The 19,654-nt window shown below is 29.7% G+C and overlaps 1 protein-coding gene across 2 annotated transcripts in view; it reads right to left on the bottom strand.

The window, feature by feature from the left end:
• The window catches only part of LOC107456568 (sodium/potassium-transporting ATPase subunit alpha-B), a 94,034-nt gene extending 74,585 nt beyond the window's left edge, over positions 1–19,449 (bottom strand). For both annotated transcript variants that reach the window (XM_043050242.3, XM_043050241.3), the window contains exon 1: positions 19,331–19,449. In XM_043050242.3, coding sequence (XP_042906176.1) covers positions 19,331–19,360 — 30 coding nt within the window. In that variant the 5' untranslated portion in view covers positions 19,361–19,449. The remainder of the gene's footprint in view (positions 1–19,330) is intronic.
• Between the last annotated feature and the right edge of the window lie 205 nt (positions 19,450–19,654).

Raw genomic sequence — 19,654 nt, 5'->3', positions numbered from 1 at the left:
GATTTTTTTAAACTTTTCAGGCAAAAAAAAAAAAAACTTGCCATAGTTGCCTCACGTCGAAAATACAGTCAAACCCCGCTATAGTGAACACGGTTTATAGTGAACTCCCGGATATAGTGAACGAAAAGTTCGGTCCCGTGCCTTGCTATACACGTATAATGTTATTTTTTGTGGATATAGTGAACCAAAAATGTGAGGAAGTTGGATATAATGAAATTTTTTCTGCCTTCGACTGATTTTTTTCTTCATTTTTTTTTGTAATAAGTTTGAAATTTCTACTTCCAAATAAATACATATACCATTGTTTAAAACCATCTATAGAGGGGAATGTAGCGATAAGCATTTTTTCTTGCTTGCTTCTTTTATTTCACTTTCCAATCCCTAAACAAACCAAGCAGATGTTTCCAACCCAGGCAGATGATGCACCTATAAGGTGTCAATGGGATCAATATGCATTTTCTGTCAGAGGGAATGAGTAATTATTCATAATTGGTCAAAAGGTTGGACACTAATATGTGTTGATAAGGCCCTCATTTCAACTCCTCTTTGCTCTCAGTTCAGTTAAAAAAAACTGCTAACAAGTGTCTCAAATTTAACTATGGCGACCAGTAAACGTAAAACGTTCTCCATTGATGATAAAATGGACATAATCAGAAAAAATTGAAAATGGATGCAATCAAGTTGATATTTGCAGGGAATATAAACTATCCAAATCTGTAGTTTGTAACAAATGGTAAAATAGGCAATTAATTATTTCTGCTCATGAAAAAAATTTCGATGGCAGAAAATAGTTGAGAAAAGCGGATCACAAGGATGTTGAAGAAGCATTACTGAAGTGGTTCACCATTCGAAGAAGCCGCAATCTTCCAGTATCTGGACAAATGTCCATGAATTTGCTAAGCGATTTTATGAGGCAACTTTTATGTGCTCGAATGGCAGATTAGACAGGTTTAAATAGCGGAATAACAGAAATTCAGGAAAAATTATCTGAGAGCCAGGAAGTGTTTTCATATCTGATTTTGAGGATTGCTCATCAGCTAAAAAATACTAATTTTATTTTGCACGCAAGACGAAGAGTAATGTAAAACAAAACATCTTTTACTTCTACATAATATTTTTAAGTCATTTATTTGAATGATGTGTATTAAAAGGGAGGAGTTTGGGAATCATTAGTTAAATTGCATGCGTAACGGATATAGTGAACCCCCGGTTATAGTGAACCAAAATGTCGGTCCCTTGAAGGTTCTCAATAGCGGGGTTTGACTGTAGTTGCAAATAGTAGCATTTTAGTCGCCTGTGACAACCTTGTATAACAGACCCCTGTATAAAATTATAATCTAACATACCTTTTACTTAATAATTAATGAAAGAAGTGAAGGTACTAACTAAAATCAATCATAAATTCATTAATTCAAAGGTTAACATAAATAGAAATTGAATAAGGAAAATGTTTAGTTGCCATATTTATAAAGACCATCATTAGAATAATTTTATTGTCCTTTTTTTTAAAAAAAAAATTAGACATATCCAGGGGTCTGTTTAGAAGAAATTTGGGTCCGTTAACGGACCCTTCACAAAATATATTTTCATATAAACGGACCCTTCACAAAATATTTTAACTTAAAAACGGACTCTTCACAAAATGATTTATCTTTTAATCGGACCCTTCGCAAATTTGTTTATCTTCATTATTGTTTTGTTAATCGAATAAACCCTTTCCAGGGCAGAAAACAAGAAAGATGGATGTAAACGAATTAAGTTTTGTCTTCGGCAGACGATTCTTCCATAATTCGTCCGAAATGAATATTCTACGTTCAGCAGTATAGGCTAAATACCAAATATTGTATGTTGCATCTCTAATTTAGAAGCAGCAATTTGCTGTTTATTTTTGAAAATTAAATTTTTTTATTATAATCTTACAGTGCCGAGCATAATCTTGTATCTATTTAAATTTAAAAACTCCTTGAAAAACTGTTTTGCAATAACCGGACCCTATTTGCACAAATTCCTAAAAGCGGACCCTGGTTGAAAGAATGTGAGTAATTTTTTCACAATTTCACGAAAAACGGACCTTTCACAAAATTTCTGGACAGACCCCTGATATCACTTTTGTTAACTTTTTCTGCTTTCACATTTCACATCAATTTCCACTCAAATCTCTACTTTTTTTTTACTTAACTGTTTAATCGATTTTCGAACGCACTCCAAGATATTTTATTTTTACTGTTTTACAAAAAATTATCCTCTCTAAAGTTAAAACCTAATTATTTTAGGTTAAGTAAAAACATCCAAACAATTCTGAATTAAAAAAGGGGGGCTCGCTGGTCAAAAGTCGTCCTCAACCCTTTAATAGGGATTTTTCTCTCAGTTCGACGGAATACCGTCACCCCAAACAGGTGTTCTAGAAATAGGGTAGGTTAGGAAGTATACCTTATCTTAAATCTCCACTTTAAAGTAAGAAAAAGGCAATTAAACATTAGAATTAAAATAAATATTAATTTAAACAATTTATGTGAAAATTAAGTTACGACACAATCAGGGGTCTGTCCAGACATTTTGTGAAAGGTCCGTTTTTCGTGAAATTGTGAAAAAATTACTCACATTATTTCAACCAGGGTCCGCTTTTATGAATTTGTGCAAATAGGGTCCGTTATTGCAAAAAAAAACTTTTTCAGAGTTTTTAAATTTTAAAGACATACAAGATTATGCTCAACACTGTAAAATTATAATTAAAAAAATTAAATTTTAAAAAATAAACAATAATTGCTGCTTTTAAATTAGAGATGCAACATACAAATATTTGGTATTTAACCTACACTGCTGAACACAGAATATTAATTTCGGACGAATAATGGAAGAATCGTCTGCCGAAGACAAAACTTAATTCGTTAACATCCATCTTTCTTGTTTTCTGCCCTGGTTATTCGATTAACAAAATAATAATGAAGATAAAAAAATTTGTGAAGGGTCCGATTAACAGAAAAATCATTTTGTGAAGGGTCCGTTTTTAAGTAAAAATATTTTGTGAAGGGTCCGTTTTTAAGTTAAAATATTTTGTGAAGGGTCCGCTTTTATGAAAAGATATTTTGTGAAGAGTCCGTTAACGGACCCAAATTTCTTCTAAACAGACCCCTGACAATTAAAGATATCGCAACAGGATATACAAATATTCAAAAATAAAATAAAAACAGCAATATTATTTGCCGCGAAATTGTAAACATTTTTAGCACAAAAGGCAATAATGAATATAAAAAAAAATTAGGTTATAAATTAGCTGGTTTTATATCTACAAATGAAATGAATGACGAAGGAGCAGACACGTGATACGAGGAAACAGTGACGAGATACAATAATGATTCTTTGGACGATCGTAGGGTAATATTGATTAATAGTATCGATTGTGGCTGTTGACGAATCTGACAGTATTTTCGGAGAGTCACTGTCGAGCAGGATTTCATTTCAAATCCTTAAATGTTGAAAAGAATTTAAAACATGTTGGTTTTAAAAATATCTACTGGTTGAGGTAAACCTATAGACCAAGACATTAACTGTAAATTATAAAAAAAAAAAAGAGATGATGTTATTAGCATTTACGCGAGCATGGATGAAATATGCTAGCGTTAATTTAGCGTGACATTATTCCCAAGTTTTTCTTAAATGCAGATAAAACGTCTTATTTTAGCTGATTTCATTACGAATTTAACAGCATATATGGTATGTTTTTTTTTTTAAAACAGGTTGAATGTTTTTGATTCATTTAATGAAAATGATAAAAGCGGACATTATACACTGCTGGACAATTGCTAAGGACGGATAACACTATCATCCATAGCAACCACAAAATGAAGGGAAGCAAAATGTGGAAAATTAGAATAAGTGCGGGATATAGTAAGAAGGGGTATGCGTATGTAAATTTTTTTGTCCACGTTTGTTCATCACGTGATAGCGCTGATAAGAACTTTAAAGGTTTTGACGCGTTGTGGAGAGTTGCTGTTTCAAGTCAAATTTTTACAGGAAAGATTTAGTTGACGAACTTGAAATTTTCGGCATGTCTTCCCGATATTACTTAGATGATTTTAAGCGTGGTCGAATTATTGGAAAGATCGAAGAAGGGAGAAAAATAAGAGACGTTGCCAGGGAGTCCGACATCGCTGACGGTGTTGTTTAACGGCTGTGGATATCTTTTAAAACTACTGGAATGTGTAGTAAGCGGCAAGGGGGAGGTCGTGTTAGAAGTAAGACGCCTGCTGAAGACAGATACATCGTCCTATCAGTAAAAAGGAACAGGCGCACCACAGCTCAGCAGGTGGCAAATCAGTTTCTTGCTACCACAGGAAAGCAGATCTCCCGAAAAACTGTTGCCAGACGTTTGAGGGGAGGAGGACTATACACCCGCAGACCTGTTGTGTGCGTCCCATTGACCAGACAGCACCGTACTGCACGTTTGCAATGGTGTCGTGAGCATCACAATTGAACTGAACAGGACTGGGCATGCGTACTCTTCCCAGATGAGAGTAGGTTCAGTCTGTCATCGGATTGTAGACGCCAACTGATCAGGCGCGAGAGTGGTACTGGTTATCGTCCAGAAAATATTCAGGAAAGGGACCGATATCCGACATGCAGGGTCATGGTGTGGGCCAGCATCATGATCAATGGCCGCACGCGCCTACATGTGGTTGCGAATGGGACTATGACGGGCCAACGATACTTTGATGAAGTTCTACTTCCTCATGTTCGTCTTTTCCGTGGTGCTGTCGGTGATAAATTTGTTTTTATGGGCGACAACGCAACATGTCATCGAACACTCGCTGTTCAGAATTGTTTAGACAGTGAGGGTATTCAACGCCTCGTATGGTCATCACGTTCTCTAGATCTAAACCACATTGAAAATGTTTGAGATGCTTTGGGGAGGCAATTTGCTGGTTGAAACTATCCTCCGACAAACAAGAACACCCTCATCCGTGCACTGACAGAGGAATGGGATAAATTGCCTCAACAGCTGCTGGATAATGTTGTGCGAAGTATGATACGACCTGTAGAATGTTGCATCACACTCCACGGTGGACATATCCCGTACTGACACCTTTCTTCAAGTTGCCTGCTGACATTTAAATGCATTGTTCCATTATTCCGTACGCAGCATCAAATGAACATTTTTTTCCTTTCAGATGTTTCATAGCTTTTGTACTTTCCAGAACAATGAATGTTCTTTATTCTAATGTCTGAACAGTGTGGCAACTATACTTTATCCTACTAGGTCTCATGTCTCGCTTAATGTTATGCTACATTGCAATTTGTGATCCGTCCTTAGCAATTGTCCAGCAGTGTATTAAGCATTCCTTATCATTAAGCATCCAGGGGTCTGTCCAGAAATTTTGTGAAAGGTCCGTTTTCGTAAAATTGTCAAAGGATTACTCGTAATTTGTGAATATAAAATAAACGCTAAGTCACATTCTTTCCACCAGGGTCCGCTTTTGTGAATTTGTGCAAATAGGGTCCGTTATTGCAAAAAAACTTTACGGAGTTTTTAAATTGTAAAGACATAGGATTATGCTCAACACTGTAAAATTATAATTTAAGAAATTAAATTTTCAAATAGAAGCAGCAATTGCTGCTACTATTTTAGAGATGCAACGTACAAATATTTGGTATTTAGCCTATACTGCTGAACACAGAATATTAATTTCGGACGAATAAAGGAAGGAGCTTCCGCCGAAAACAAAACTTAGTTCGTTTGCGTTTGTCTTTCTTCCTCTCCCCCCCTATTAAAAGATAAATTATTTTGTGAAGGGTCCGTTTTTATGTTAAAATATTTTGTAAAGGGTCCGTTTTTATGAAAAGATATTTTGTGAAGGGTCCGTTAACGGACCCAAATTTCTTCTAAACAGACCCCTGGCATCATTTTGAAAATTATATTAAGCATTCAAATTTTCCAGTAATTATTATCCTTATTATTTTGATTATTTCAGTTTCCAAGTTTTTTTTTTTTAACATAAAGGAAATTTCGTCTTTCATTAATATTGCTTATATAGCTCATTATTTATTTATTTTATTTAAAAAAAAATTTAAAAATCCGATTTTTTTTTGTTGAAAAATATCTTTAAATTAGGTTTATTATTAATTACAATAGGGATATCATTAAAACTAAATATAACAGTACATAGGAAACGATATAACTGCGCTAAAAATTATTTCATAGTAATACATACAAATGCATAATTAATGAAAATAAATGTATCATTGTTAGGGGTCTATTTAGAAAAAATTTGGGTCCGTTATCGGACCCTTCACAAAATATTTTAACTTAAAAACGGGCCTTTCACAAAATGATTTTTCTTTTGATCACACAAATTTGTTTATCTTCATTATTGTTTGGTTAATCGAATAAACCCTTCCCAGGGGCGAAAACAGAAAGATGGATGTAAACGAATTAGTTCTGTCTTTGGCAGACGCTTTTTCCTTTATTCATCCGAAATGAATATTCTTAGTTCAGCAGTATAGGCTAAATACTATATTTATATGTTGCATCTCTAATTTTGAAGTAGCAATTGCTGTTTATTTTTGAAAATTTAATTTTCTTATTATAATTTTACAGTGCTGAGCATAATCTTGTATCTATTTACATTGAAAAAGTTTTTTTAATAGCGGACCCTATTTGCACAAATTCATAAAAGCAGGACCCTGGTTGAAAGAATGTGACTTAACGCTTATTTTATATTTACAAAATACGAGTAATTTTTTCACAATTTTACAAAAACCGGACCTTTCACAAAATGTCCTTCCTTCATTTTATTCTTTATTTGATTTTTGGTACGATTTTTATTAAAATTCATATGTTATTATTTTAAAACGATGTAATTTATTACAAACCCATTGATGCCATTCTGCTAATTTACATTATAGTTTTTGCTGGCAGACTGTTTGGAAGGAGATTGGGCCCAATGTTCAAGAAGTCGTGAGTTCGATCCCCGTGTAGTATATGGTGACTGGTGCACGTTAAATCTGTCAGGTCACAAAGTTCTTCATGTTCCCATAACAAATCAATACCTCTGGTACTGAATTGGGTATTGATCGTTATCTGGTTCAAGTCAAAATTACAATCCGTGGTTCAATGGATGTATGAATGGGTCAGCCCTATAAACGGGCCGTGACGTGTGTAACTCAAGTCGTATTCTTGGTCATAGATGGGATCTATTAAAAAACAAGAAACGCATTCTCTGCCTTTGAGAATTTTAAAATGTCATTTCAAAAATGTTAATGTTCGATGTCATAAACGTTTTAAAAAAATTCAAATATCATTCGGATGGGTTATGACGAATAACTTTTAGGGTTAGGGCTTGAACTTTTACTACTATAAAGACTTTTTTACATGCAATGCAGTAAAAGCAGCAGAGCGAAATGAAAAATAATGGTTTACAACGAGGGCTTCTGTTGGGGAGTCGAACAGATGTTAAAAAACTTGAATGTTTGATATTGTTGACTATTATTCTTTTTCAACACTTCTTCACATTCAATTGTACATTTTTTTCTTTGCTTTTTTATTTACAGGTTAGTGATAAAAAAATTTTTTTAATGACTCATTTCCTTGTTTACATCTTAGTCAGAGTGACGGAAACTAAAAATTTGGCCTTGATTCGTCGTACATCTCGGACATGAAAATTCTAAGAAATGAGCGTTGACATTTTTTTTATGCTCATCAACATTTAATGTATATTTAATTTATATTAATGTTTTTTTAACCACTATAAACCAAACATTATTAAAACGTCGAATCACATTTTGAACTAAAATACTTTTCTTTTTTTTTTTACAATTAACTTTTGAAAAATGATGTCAGACTTGCATTTTTTTTATGTGATAAGAAAAAAGTCTTTGCTAGACTTTAATTTATGTATAATCGATTGTGAAAATAATTTAATCTCCATTTGAAACGATTGCGACAGGTTTGGAACTGGAGAAAGTACATTTAGTAAAAGAAATAAGTGTTTCAAGGAGTTATTTTTCATTGCGTGATAAGGAAAGACATGTTTCACTATGAGGATAAAACATTGTTAAATATCATTGAAACTATCTATTTAGAATCATCAGAAAAATACAGTTTATATTCTTTTTGAGTAATAGAATGGTGGAATAATGCATAGTTTCATCAAGCCCAAAAATGGTGCAGTTGCTCATTGGAATTCATTTAATTAATTATATAATTTAAGGCAAAAAAAAAAAAAACTGTGATTTTCTCAATAATTAACCGAAGAAATATTTTGTTTAAGGCTGTTTTTCGGAAATTATGATATTTTACGAATAATATGCTATTTTCATAACTGTTGCAAGTTTGCAACAATTACTCATGGCTGTTAGGTCAAGTTTAGCCTATTTAAAGCCAGCACTAGCACTGTCTATGCCTATTTTGAAAATAGCGCAAAACGTTAATATAGAGAAAAGGCATAGTTTTATGAAAATGAAAAGCGTTTGTGATTTAATTTTTTAATATTTTCAAACTTAGTCCAATGCAGGGTTGGGTTTTTGACGTCAAAAAAAGGTTTTTGACATGACAAGGGTATAATACTGGTTTAAACCGTCAAAAACCCGTCAAAAATGTCAAAAACTGAAGTTTGCCAAGAAAATATATAAACTTCAAAACTACCAACAGTTGCCAAGCATTATATTGAAATTTAATTATACTACAGGTAATCAGCAGGTTTTAAAATATTTTTTTAATTAAAATTAAGGTAAAATAACAGATTTAAATTCTCAGAAATTTATATTCAAATGCATGTGCAGAAAAATTTTGCACAAAAATTTTTCAAATATTTATATTTAAAAAATTTTTTTTTTTCTTTTTGATACTTAAGAAAATTAAAAGTTTATTACTATGCATTTCTGACATATAAGGAACATATAACTAATATTTATAAGGAACTTACAAGTTACAAACTTGATATAAGATACAAGTGTATAAAAATTTTTTTTAATGTTAAACCGAATATCTTTATTATCCAGTATGCTAATTTGAATTTAAAAGTAGTTATATTTATGAATAATGATAAATATAACTCATATTGTTTATTATATTTATTTATAATTATTACACTTATCATTTTAAAACAATTTTTATCTCTTAATTTTTTTTTCTCCACTTGTATTAAGAATACAAATAATGCATATCATGAAAGCAAGAAGTAATTATTCAACAGCAGCTGAATATTTAGATATTCAACAAAACTATATCGTATTCAGCAAAATGAAATTCACAAGTATTTGGATAAACTAAATTTTCAGCACAGTAAATGAATAGGCTGAATATACTGTAAATCGACACTAACTACTCTGTGTATTTAACAGAAAGCACTTAAATTTGTATTGTCTTATGTTAAAAAGATCATTAAGAAGATTTAAAAGAATATTAAAAAGATTTTTCTTTAAAAGAAGATGTCTAATGTATAAAACTGCTAATGTTTATCTTTAAAAATGTCTAATTTTTAGTATAATCTATACTATACACTAAATTTGGTTATAAATAAATTTCTTAATAATATCACTGCAGATTTTTAATAACACATGAAAATGAATACATAATATTACAAAAGATGTGAGTTTTAATAACACATGAAAATGAATATATAATATTACAAAAGATGTGAGTTTTCAAAAGTACAAGATTTTGGTTACTATTCAAAATATAAGTGTTTCTTCAAAATTTTAAATTTATTTTTCTAGAACATATTTAGAAACACTATCTTTTAAAATATATATAAATTGTATGCATTAATTAAATTTCACATATGAATATAGGTTTTTGACATTTTCGACATTTTTGACAGTGAGGTTTTTGACGTGACGGTTTAAACCATGGTTTAAACTGTCAAAAACTGTCACATGTCAAAAACCTGCCAACCCTGGTCCAATGCTGCATTATCTAGGCACATAAAAATTTTCAAAAACTGAGAATAAGGCTTTGATTTTGATAATTTTATCACAGTGAAGAAATGTCACCAAATTCTGAAAATTTCCGTTACATGATTGAAGATTTTTTAAAATTTATTTTGAAAAATATCCCGACATGATTTTAAATCTTGATATTTTTCGACAATATATAGCAGTATTAAAATTATAAGGCTTCCACTATAATTTTCATTAAAAATAGTAGCCTAAATAGTCTCCAAAGAGAAATAAATAATATGCTATTTTCATCCATGCAGTAGTGTTTTGAATAATTATTATAACAAACCAACTGAAAAAATACAATAACTTAGCTAGATTAATATTATACTCCATTGCAAATGTAGAAAAGACCATCGCGATCTAAGCAATAAGAAAGTTTATGTAAGCATGAGATAAACCACCGTAAAATATAGAAAACCAACGGTCGTTGTCGTATCACGCGATGGAACTACAGTTTGAGTCAATATAACAAATTAAGCGTTAGCCAAGATGACCAAGATCAACCAACTCTTTTTTGCAGAAAACATGCTTCCTCTTCACAATAACATAATGTTGATTCAGGTTTATCCTTATATTACTACTGCTCTAGTCTAAGAAGTTAACCTCTCTCCTATTCGTTGCTCATTAACTATTTCCCAAAATGCAAAATGACTCTTGATTTGAGTTTTCATTTTATCAAAGAATTCCATTTATAGTTAATTTGTACTTTGATTTGAAGTCTTTTTTTTGGAAAAAATCAATATAAAAAATTGTTAAAATTTGCCTTTGGTAAAGAATTTTGAAATTTGACTCACTGAATTGAATGAAGAACTGGGGTTTGATCCCCAGTGGTGGATTAAAGCCAACCTAGCCGACTGATGGATACTAGCTTGTCTGAGAAGTAAAGACGGTTTGTAAGCAATACCGACCACATCGCTACAATCACGTCGTTGGTCACGAAATTGTGAAGTCTTAACCTCTATGACCTCCTGGCCCACAACGGACTGTAGCGAGAATGCTTTACTTTACTTATCATCGGTTATATAGGTATCAATGATCATTGTGGTGACGGGGTGATTTCCGTTCTCGTGATCTGTGGTACAATAATCGCCAAGTCTTGGCAACTTCCGGGCAGCGGCCCGGGTAAAACTATAAAAAAAATCTCAGTAAGGGACCATATGACTCCTAGCCACCCCGGGCAAACCTCTAATTCTTATTTTTGAAGATCAAAAACAATTTGGCGGCTTGGCGATTGTAGTTGGCGTGGCAAATCACAATACGGAAATGTCCCCGTGGGGACAATTGTGAAAAGCAGTCGCCAAGGCATAGTCCTCATAACTAAGTACCTGCTACCTTAAAAATTTTACTTTGAAAAATTATAAAAAATGAAGAAGAAAAAAGAATTGCAGAATTTAAATTTTTTTTTTCTCCATAAAGGTATTCTGAACAGGAACAAACCAATGGGCAGCCAAGATCATTGCCCAAAAGTGTACATAATCAACTTTGTATGAGATGAATACAGGAATGAAATATACAAACAAAATGCATGGCAACGAACTATTACCATACAAAAAGAAAAGAATCTTAAGAAGGATTATTTATCACAGGAATAGATTCTATAACAGAATAAATAAAAGTCCATTTCATATCATCATGCAATAAATCATGGGAATTCATAAATAAATCTAATGCTAATGAGGGGTTCTGTGTATAGGATTGTGTATTCCAGACTTTTTGGGGAGGGCCTTTGTTTTCGTAACATTGAGTAAAACAACTCTAATCACAATCTTTTTTAATACAATTTTTGTCAACAAAACAATCTGTGCAACTTAGTAAAATATTCCTAACTTTTAAGTAGAATAAAACAAAATTGTCACTTGCAAGAAGCAAAAGAAGAAGAAGAAAAAAGAAAAAAAAAGAAATTAATAGAAAAATTTATTTTATAACGATACAAATCTTTTCTGCAAGTTAAGAGGAAATTTTCCAATGTAATTGTCAGGGGTCTGTTCAGACATTTTGTGAAAGGTCTGGTTTTTGCGAAATTGAGAAAAAATTACTCACATTCTTTCAATCAGGGTCCTGCTTTTATGAATTTGTGCAAATTGAGTCCGGTTATTGCAAAAAACCTTTTCAAGGAGTTTTTAAATTGTAAATAGATACAAGATTATGCTCAGCACTAATAAATTACAATAAAAAAAAATTATATTTTCAAAAATAAACAGCAATTGCTGCTTTTAAATTAGAGATGCAACATACAAATATTTGGTATTTAGCCTATACTGCTGAACGCAGAATATTCATTTCCGACGAATAATGGAATCGTCTGCCGAAGACAAAACTTAATTAGTTTACATCCATCTTTCTTGCTTTCTGCCCTGGGAAGGGTTTATTCAGTTAACAAAACAATAATGAAGATAAACAAATTTGTGAAGGGTCCGATTAAAAGAAAAATCATTTTGTGAAGGGTCCGTTTTTAAGTTAAAATATTTTGTGAAGGGTCCGTTTTATGGAAAGATATTTTGTGAAGGGTCTATTAACGGACCCAAATTTCTTCTAAACAGACCCCTGATTGCTATTATATTTTTAAAAATTATTTTATTAACATAAATATCAAAACCAAAATTTTGTTTACTTTTGAAAAAAAATTCTTTTCTTTCCTAAATCTGATGAATTTTAAAGGTTAATCTTTATTTGTATAATTATGTGATTAATAACGGCCAAAGATATATAAAATATTTTGAGAAGAAAGAACGAAAGATGATTTTTACGATTCTGACTTTAAAAAGATTTTATTTTCTTTAGAGTTCAATTGACAAGAGATATTTATAGATCTTCCCCACGCTTATTATAAACACTTCGCGTGGAAGAAATAAAATTCGAACCACTTTATATCATCTTAGATCAAGAAATATGAGACAGATTCATAAGTAGCTTCACAATTACGATCATTGTTTTTTTAATAGCTTTTTTTCTTCTTTATTTTTCCAATCAACAAAATGATTTTCTTTTCGGTTGCTTTTCTTTTTGTTAAGTAAGAATGACACTAATCATGTGGCATCTGTCGAAGCATTGGAGGACATTAAAAGGTTAACACAAGCAGAACTTATTACAACCGAACTATTTTTTAAGTAACGCAACGTGATAAGAGTAAATTGTAGAAGGCGTTAATTGTTACTAAATTGTTACAGAAAAACTGTATTCCATTGTTGTCGATACATTTTTATTGGCTGGAAAGTATGGTTTTTTTGATTTCTAAATTAAGAGCATAGAAGGATCGTTTTTATTACTATTAGAATAATGTAATTCTACGTTATATTTTAATTATTATTTTTTGGCGCAAATTACATTAATATACTATTATGAATTACGATTAAAGAGATTCGTTAAATGGTTTAGAACTTCACTTTCAGTTTCGTGCGCAAAGTGATGAAGGTAAAAATTTTATTTTAAATACATCCGTCCATTTGGTAAGCAAAAATTTTAAATTACAGTTGTAAACTCACCAAATTTGTTATAAAAATAAACTTTTAAATTTAAATGTTATTTAAAAAAAATGATTACTTGGAAAAATGATCTGCGTTCACTTATAGATCTTAATACTAGTATCATAAGAGGAATATTTGGATATGCGAAGTGGAGACACAAGTGTTCATGTACATATATTTTTAGTTGAATAATTTCAACTGTTTTATGCCAAGAAATAGCAATTATTGAGCAGCAATCATCGGGGTCGGTGAGGGTCAGCAAACAGGGGGCTTAGCCCCCTAGTCATGGAAGAAGAAAAAGAAAAACCATTTTGCATCTATTATTCAACAAGGTTATGAAGAGAATTACACACTTTCAATTTGCCTATCATTTCAAGTAAAATATACGTATCTACTCTCTCTCTCTCTGGTATATATATATATCAGGGGTCTGTCCAGACATTTTGTGAAAGGTCCGTTTTTCGTGAAATTGTGAAAAAATTACTCACATTCTTTCAACCAGGGTCCGCTTTTATGAATTTGTGCAAATAGGGTCCGTTATTGCAAAAAAAATTTTTTTTTACAAGGAGGTTTTAAATTGTAAAGACATACAAGATTATGCTCAACACTGTAAAATTATAATTAAAAAAAATAAATTTTAAAAAATAAACAACAATTGCTGCTTTTAAATTAGAGATGCAACATACAAATATTTGGTATTTAGCCTATACTGCTGAAAGCAGAATATTAATTTCGGACGAATAATGGAAGAATCGTCTGCCGAAGACAAAACTTAATGCGTTTACATCCATCTTTCTTGTTTTCTGCCCTGGAAAGGGTTTATTCGATTATTTAAATAATAATGAAGATAAACAAATTTGTGACGGGTCCGATTAAGAGAAAAATCATTTTGTGAAGGGTCCGTTTTTAAGTTAAAATATTTTGTGAAGGGTCCGTTTTTAAGTTAAAATATTTTGTGAAGGGTCCGTTTTTAAGTTAAAATATTTTGTGAAGGGTCCGTTTTTATGAAAAGATATTTTGGGAAGGGTCCGTTAACGGACCCTTCGCAAAATATCTTTTCATAAAAACGGACCCTTCACAAAATAATTTATCTTATAATCGAAACCTTCACAAATTTGTTTATCTTCATTATTGTTTTTTTAATCGAATAAACCCTTTCCCAGGGAGGGGGGGGGGAGAGAAAGACAGATGTAAACGAACTAAGTTTTGTCTTCGGCCGACGTTTCTTCCTTAATTCGTCCGAAATGAATATGCGTTCAGCAGTATAGGGTAAATACCACATATTTGTATGTTGCATTTCTAATTTAGTAGCAGCAATTGCTGTTTATTTTTCAAAATTTATTTTTTATTCATTATAATTTTACAGTGTTGAGCATAATCTTGTATCTCTTTACAATTTAAAAACTCCTCGAAAAAGTTTTTTGTAATAACAGGACCCTATTTGCACAAATTCACAAAAGCAGGACCCTGGTGGAAAGAATGTAACTTAACGTTTATTTTATATTCACACATCACGAGTAATTTTTTTCACAATTTTCCAAAACGGACCTTTCCCAAAATGCCTGGACAGACCCCTGTATGTATATATATATATAAAAAATTATTTACCCTGAGGAATTAATCTTAATTTGTAATCATAACTACATAAATTTTAATTTTTTGAATTTAAGTATTAAAAAAGAAGAAAACATCTGAATTGTTGTTTTTCACAATAAAAAATAAATTATTTTAAATTTAATATAAATAACTAATTACATGGAATTCTAATGTTTCTAAAAACATTTATTTAAATACAATTTTTAATCAAATAAACAGAGTTAAACGAATTTGTAGTTTTGTTTAAATTTGTAGTAAACAAATAGACGAACTCTTCCAAAATTTAAAAAAAAAAAAAAAAACATGGATATTTAACTAATGTAATTATGAAATTGAATTAACTGTATGTTATAATTAAAAATGTCTTTGTTAACTAAATTAATATTTTTACAATGTGAAAATTCAATTTAGGCAAATCCAGGGCTAAAAATCTTCTAATTTAATAAAAAAAAATGTTAAATTTTTTTTTTTTATAATATAATTTTTTTTTCATTAAATATTAATAATTTCTTTAAATTCAAGATTATTAATATTAAAAATTTACAATTAAATAAATTGAAAATTTAGAACAAAAGAGTTTTAAACTGATTTCTATAAATGAGGTTTGCTTCATCATACATTAGTAATACTTATTCAAATTGTCAAGCAAGCAAAAATTATTTTTCAATAGGGATTTTTTAAGGAAATTTTACACAATTTTAGGGAGTTTTTTAATATGTTCAAAGACCAGGAGAATATTTATTAAACCAATAGACCATAAGAAACTAGCCAAATCTAGTAGAGTTGGCAGCTATGTTAATGCTATTAAAAAAATATAATTATAAAAAAGTTAATATTTTTAACTAAAAAATTAATTATTAAACTAATTATTGAATAAAAAAAAGTTATTTTTGTTCAAGCTCAATATTCTTATGAATATTAAAGACAAGGGGGAAATTAATCAATTAGATATCCGAAACCGAGGAAATTAATTCAGATCAGAAAATATTACTTTAAAAAAAAAAATTTATTTTAAATTTCTCTACGTAAAACAAGTCTATCTTCATCATTGATGTTCATAGGTTTTAAAAGCACTTGTATAAAAAAAAAAACTAAAATAATAAAAAAAAAAACTAATTAGGATGCAGTTGAAATATGTTTATCACCAGCAAATTGTTTTACATACTGCTAATGGTAAATTATAATTAAGTTTCCTCCCACTCTTATTTACTTTTAGTCTCTATCACTCTAGAATTTTCTTTTTTTTTTAAAGTCTATTTTGAAATTTAATTCAGCCTTTCATTATTTATTTGTATAAAACCTTCACTATCAATGAAATCAGATATTTAAAAAATATACACCATTGAGATTATATTTATTAGTGATTCAGTGTAAAAAAAATATTATAGACTGAATAATTTTTTTAACAAAAATTCAGATGGTTTAAATTATTCGTTTTAAAAAAATCATAGTTAATTTAAATTATAACAACTAGATTAAATGTGAAAAAAATCTATTTTTTTTAAAAACAATACCAATAAAAAAATAGCTATTTTGATTTTTATACACAGTTTATGAATTCAGACTCCATGATGATTATTTTGAGTTTAAAATGTTTTTATAAATTATCATATATCAGATTTTTGCAAACCAAAAAAAAAAAAAAAAATGACTAACTGAAGATTACAAAGTATGCTTTGAAAGATGAACAGCAAGATTTAAACCAATCTCTATTTTATAGCAATTTTATTTATTGTAAATTGAGTTAGAAATTTAATAATAAAAATAGTTTTCGATGAAAATATGAAACCTTTTTCCCATAATAAACTAGTAAAGTAAGTTAATTTCTTGACACAAATTGGGATAAAATTCAAATTTCTTATTGGATTTCATTTGCTACCATAGAAATTAAATCCACAATTTAGTCATTTTAATTCCCATTTAATTTCAGTCTGCTATAATATTATTTAAATATTTTTTGCGGAACAGATTGTTAAGCAATGTTGTGTAGTATTCCTAATAAGAGTCTTGTATTTAATATTTTAATTGCAAATTTTAACTGGAAACTGTTTCATATCAAGCTTATTATATAAGCAAAGATAATTTATTTATTAAATTCATAGATAAAAGATTACTAACTTATTATTAAAATAATGGCATAATGATTAAGTTGCATACTGTTTTAAATATATTTTTTGATAAAATGTTTAATAATAATGTAATAGTACAGGATTACTTTATAAAAAGGAATGCCCTCTTATTTTTAAGCCTTTAATTTGATAAAATAATAGAAATCAAATCATAATAATAGTAAAGAATATTAAGAAAGGATGATAAACAGGTACACTGACTATAAAATAAAGCAAATGCTATCAGTTGGGAAATATTGATGCATTATAAACAATAAGATAGATATGAATAACTAACTCTGCATCAATTTATCTTTTTTTGAAAACTATTTTATTATGCTATATACAAGAAATTTTTTTTCTCTCATCAAAATTTTTTTAGAAATAATTTTTTTTTTTTTTTTATAGAAACAATATGTTAAATTATGCCAAGAGAAAAAAAATTTAAGAATCAGAAAGGTGAAATAAATTTACTCAAGAGTGTTTAAAAAATAAAACACAATGAAATTTAAATCATACCACAAAGCTAAGAATTAAAAACATCATGTGTTTTGGAAAAAAATAATGTTAGCAGTGTTGTCATAGATCCCACACTACATTGGATAATTCGAAAATTTTGTTGACCTAATAATTTTAGTTATTTTTTCATTTTAGAAACTTTCATACTTGGTTTTTTAAGTGGTCAACCTATACACTCGACATCCACTCTCTCGTAGTCAAAGATAAGGAGTCGACTTATACACTGAGATATACAATAAGTATTTAAATCTTATCAATAATTTAGACTACAATTAAAATGAACAGAAATAATTTCCTAGTAAAATTTTTCCCAGTAATTAATTTCCTCTTTTGTTACTAATTACTTGAAAAAACTATATGTAAACAAATGGCATAAGACAATAATTAAACAAACATGTGAATTGCTATTTAAAAGTGTCATAAATCTTCAAAACAAAGTTATTAATTAGTCTAAGGATAAGCAAAAAGTGCTGTAGCTTGAATTTAAAAAAATAATATCTAAAATACGTCTGATATTTAAAAATTTCTTTCTCTAATTCGCATTATCGCTCAAGCTATCCTACATTATTTTATCTCTAAATAGAACAGCACAAAATTAAACTGTTTATTTATTTTTTCAATTAAATTATCTATAGTTATAAAAAAATTTTTGAAGATAAAACTTAGCTTCAATAGACTTGATTATATATTTAGCTTTAATAGACCAGATTAGATATTTAGCTATAACAGAATCTGTAATAAACACACAATTAAACTTTTGCTCTATACTTTAATTAGATCAAATTATTTATGAAAGGTGATAAATATAACATGAAATAGGAAAAAAAAAACTCAGTTTAATTAACATTATCCTTCAATCTATCTTCAAAACTTTTAAACAAATCCATACTTTTTGCTTTATTATTTCACTGGAATAAATTATTTACATTTTCAAAGTGACTTTCATTTAAATAATTTCAATCAATTATAGTTAAATTAAAATGAACAAAAATCGTTAGATATGTGTACTTCATAAAATTATAATAGTTTTAGTATAAAACATTATTTCATTTTTTAATAGGAAGTACTCTGAAACAACTAAAAATGAACGTGATGACTAAAGACTGAGGTGTTAAATAACAATTAAACGAACGAATTCAAAATTTCATATGATGCTTAACGGTTAACTCCATTGAGTGAATGACACTTAAGACTCTATGGATTGAATTCCATTTAAACTAATGCCATAATAATTTTGAATAATCCACATTTCTTAATAACTATGATAAATATTTAAAAAACTATATAAATAAGTTACATAACCAGGAGATGCCACTAATTTCCCCCAAAAGAAAAAAAAACGCGATTTTAAAAAACCGATTAAATAATCGTGGCATAGTAAAATTATTATAGATAATTTATTAAATCGAATAGCAGCAACAGATTAGTATTAGACGAGGTGAACCAAAATTGGGTACAGACACCGAAACCAAAACAAATTTTATTTTTCCACACCGTCAGAATCGTGAGGGGTTGCATGAACCCCTGGGGATGCCCTGCCCAATATTGGTTTACGAACTTAGAAAACTCACGGGAAAAATTGCAAGCATGCATTCCGGCACAGAATGAAAACTTAATTTTTTTTTTTCATGCTCTGATCAGTGCCGAAACTCTGCAAATCACACTAAATTTATAAAAAATGTTTATTTTTTAAAAAAAACTAACCTGCTCATCGTCTTTCTCCTGCGAGGCCATTTTTCCATTACATATACCGCACTGAAGACAACTGACGTCAGGCGTCACTACTCTCTATATACGGGTTCTTCGCGTCGCTCTGACGTCACAGGTCAGGAAACTTGGCGCATTTTTGGCGATGGAAAATACCGCTAAATTTAATGCTTGGATTTTAAAAAGTTTTTTTTTTCTCCGGAGGACATGAGTTTACTTCAGAATGAATTTGAGATCCATTATAAATAGCGCAGAGAGAGTATAAATTTTTCTCTACTATATTGAGTTGATAGATGGTTTTAATTTCTTAATAATACGACC

Source organism: Parasteatoda tepidariorum, chromosome 8 (assembly GCF_982258835.1).
Source record: "Parasteatoda tepidariorum strain Cologne lab strain chromosome 8, Ptep-v5.0, whole genome shotgun sequence".
Classification (NCBI taxonomy): Eukaryota; Metazoa; Arthropoda; class Arachnida; order Araneae; family Theridiidae; genus Parasteatoda; species Parasteatoda tepidariorum.
The sequence above is the reverse complement of the archived record's forward strand: the minus strand, read 5'-3'. Positions and strand labels throughout refer to the sequence as shown.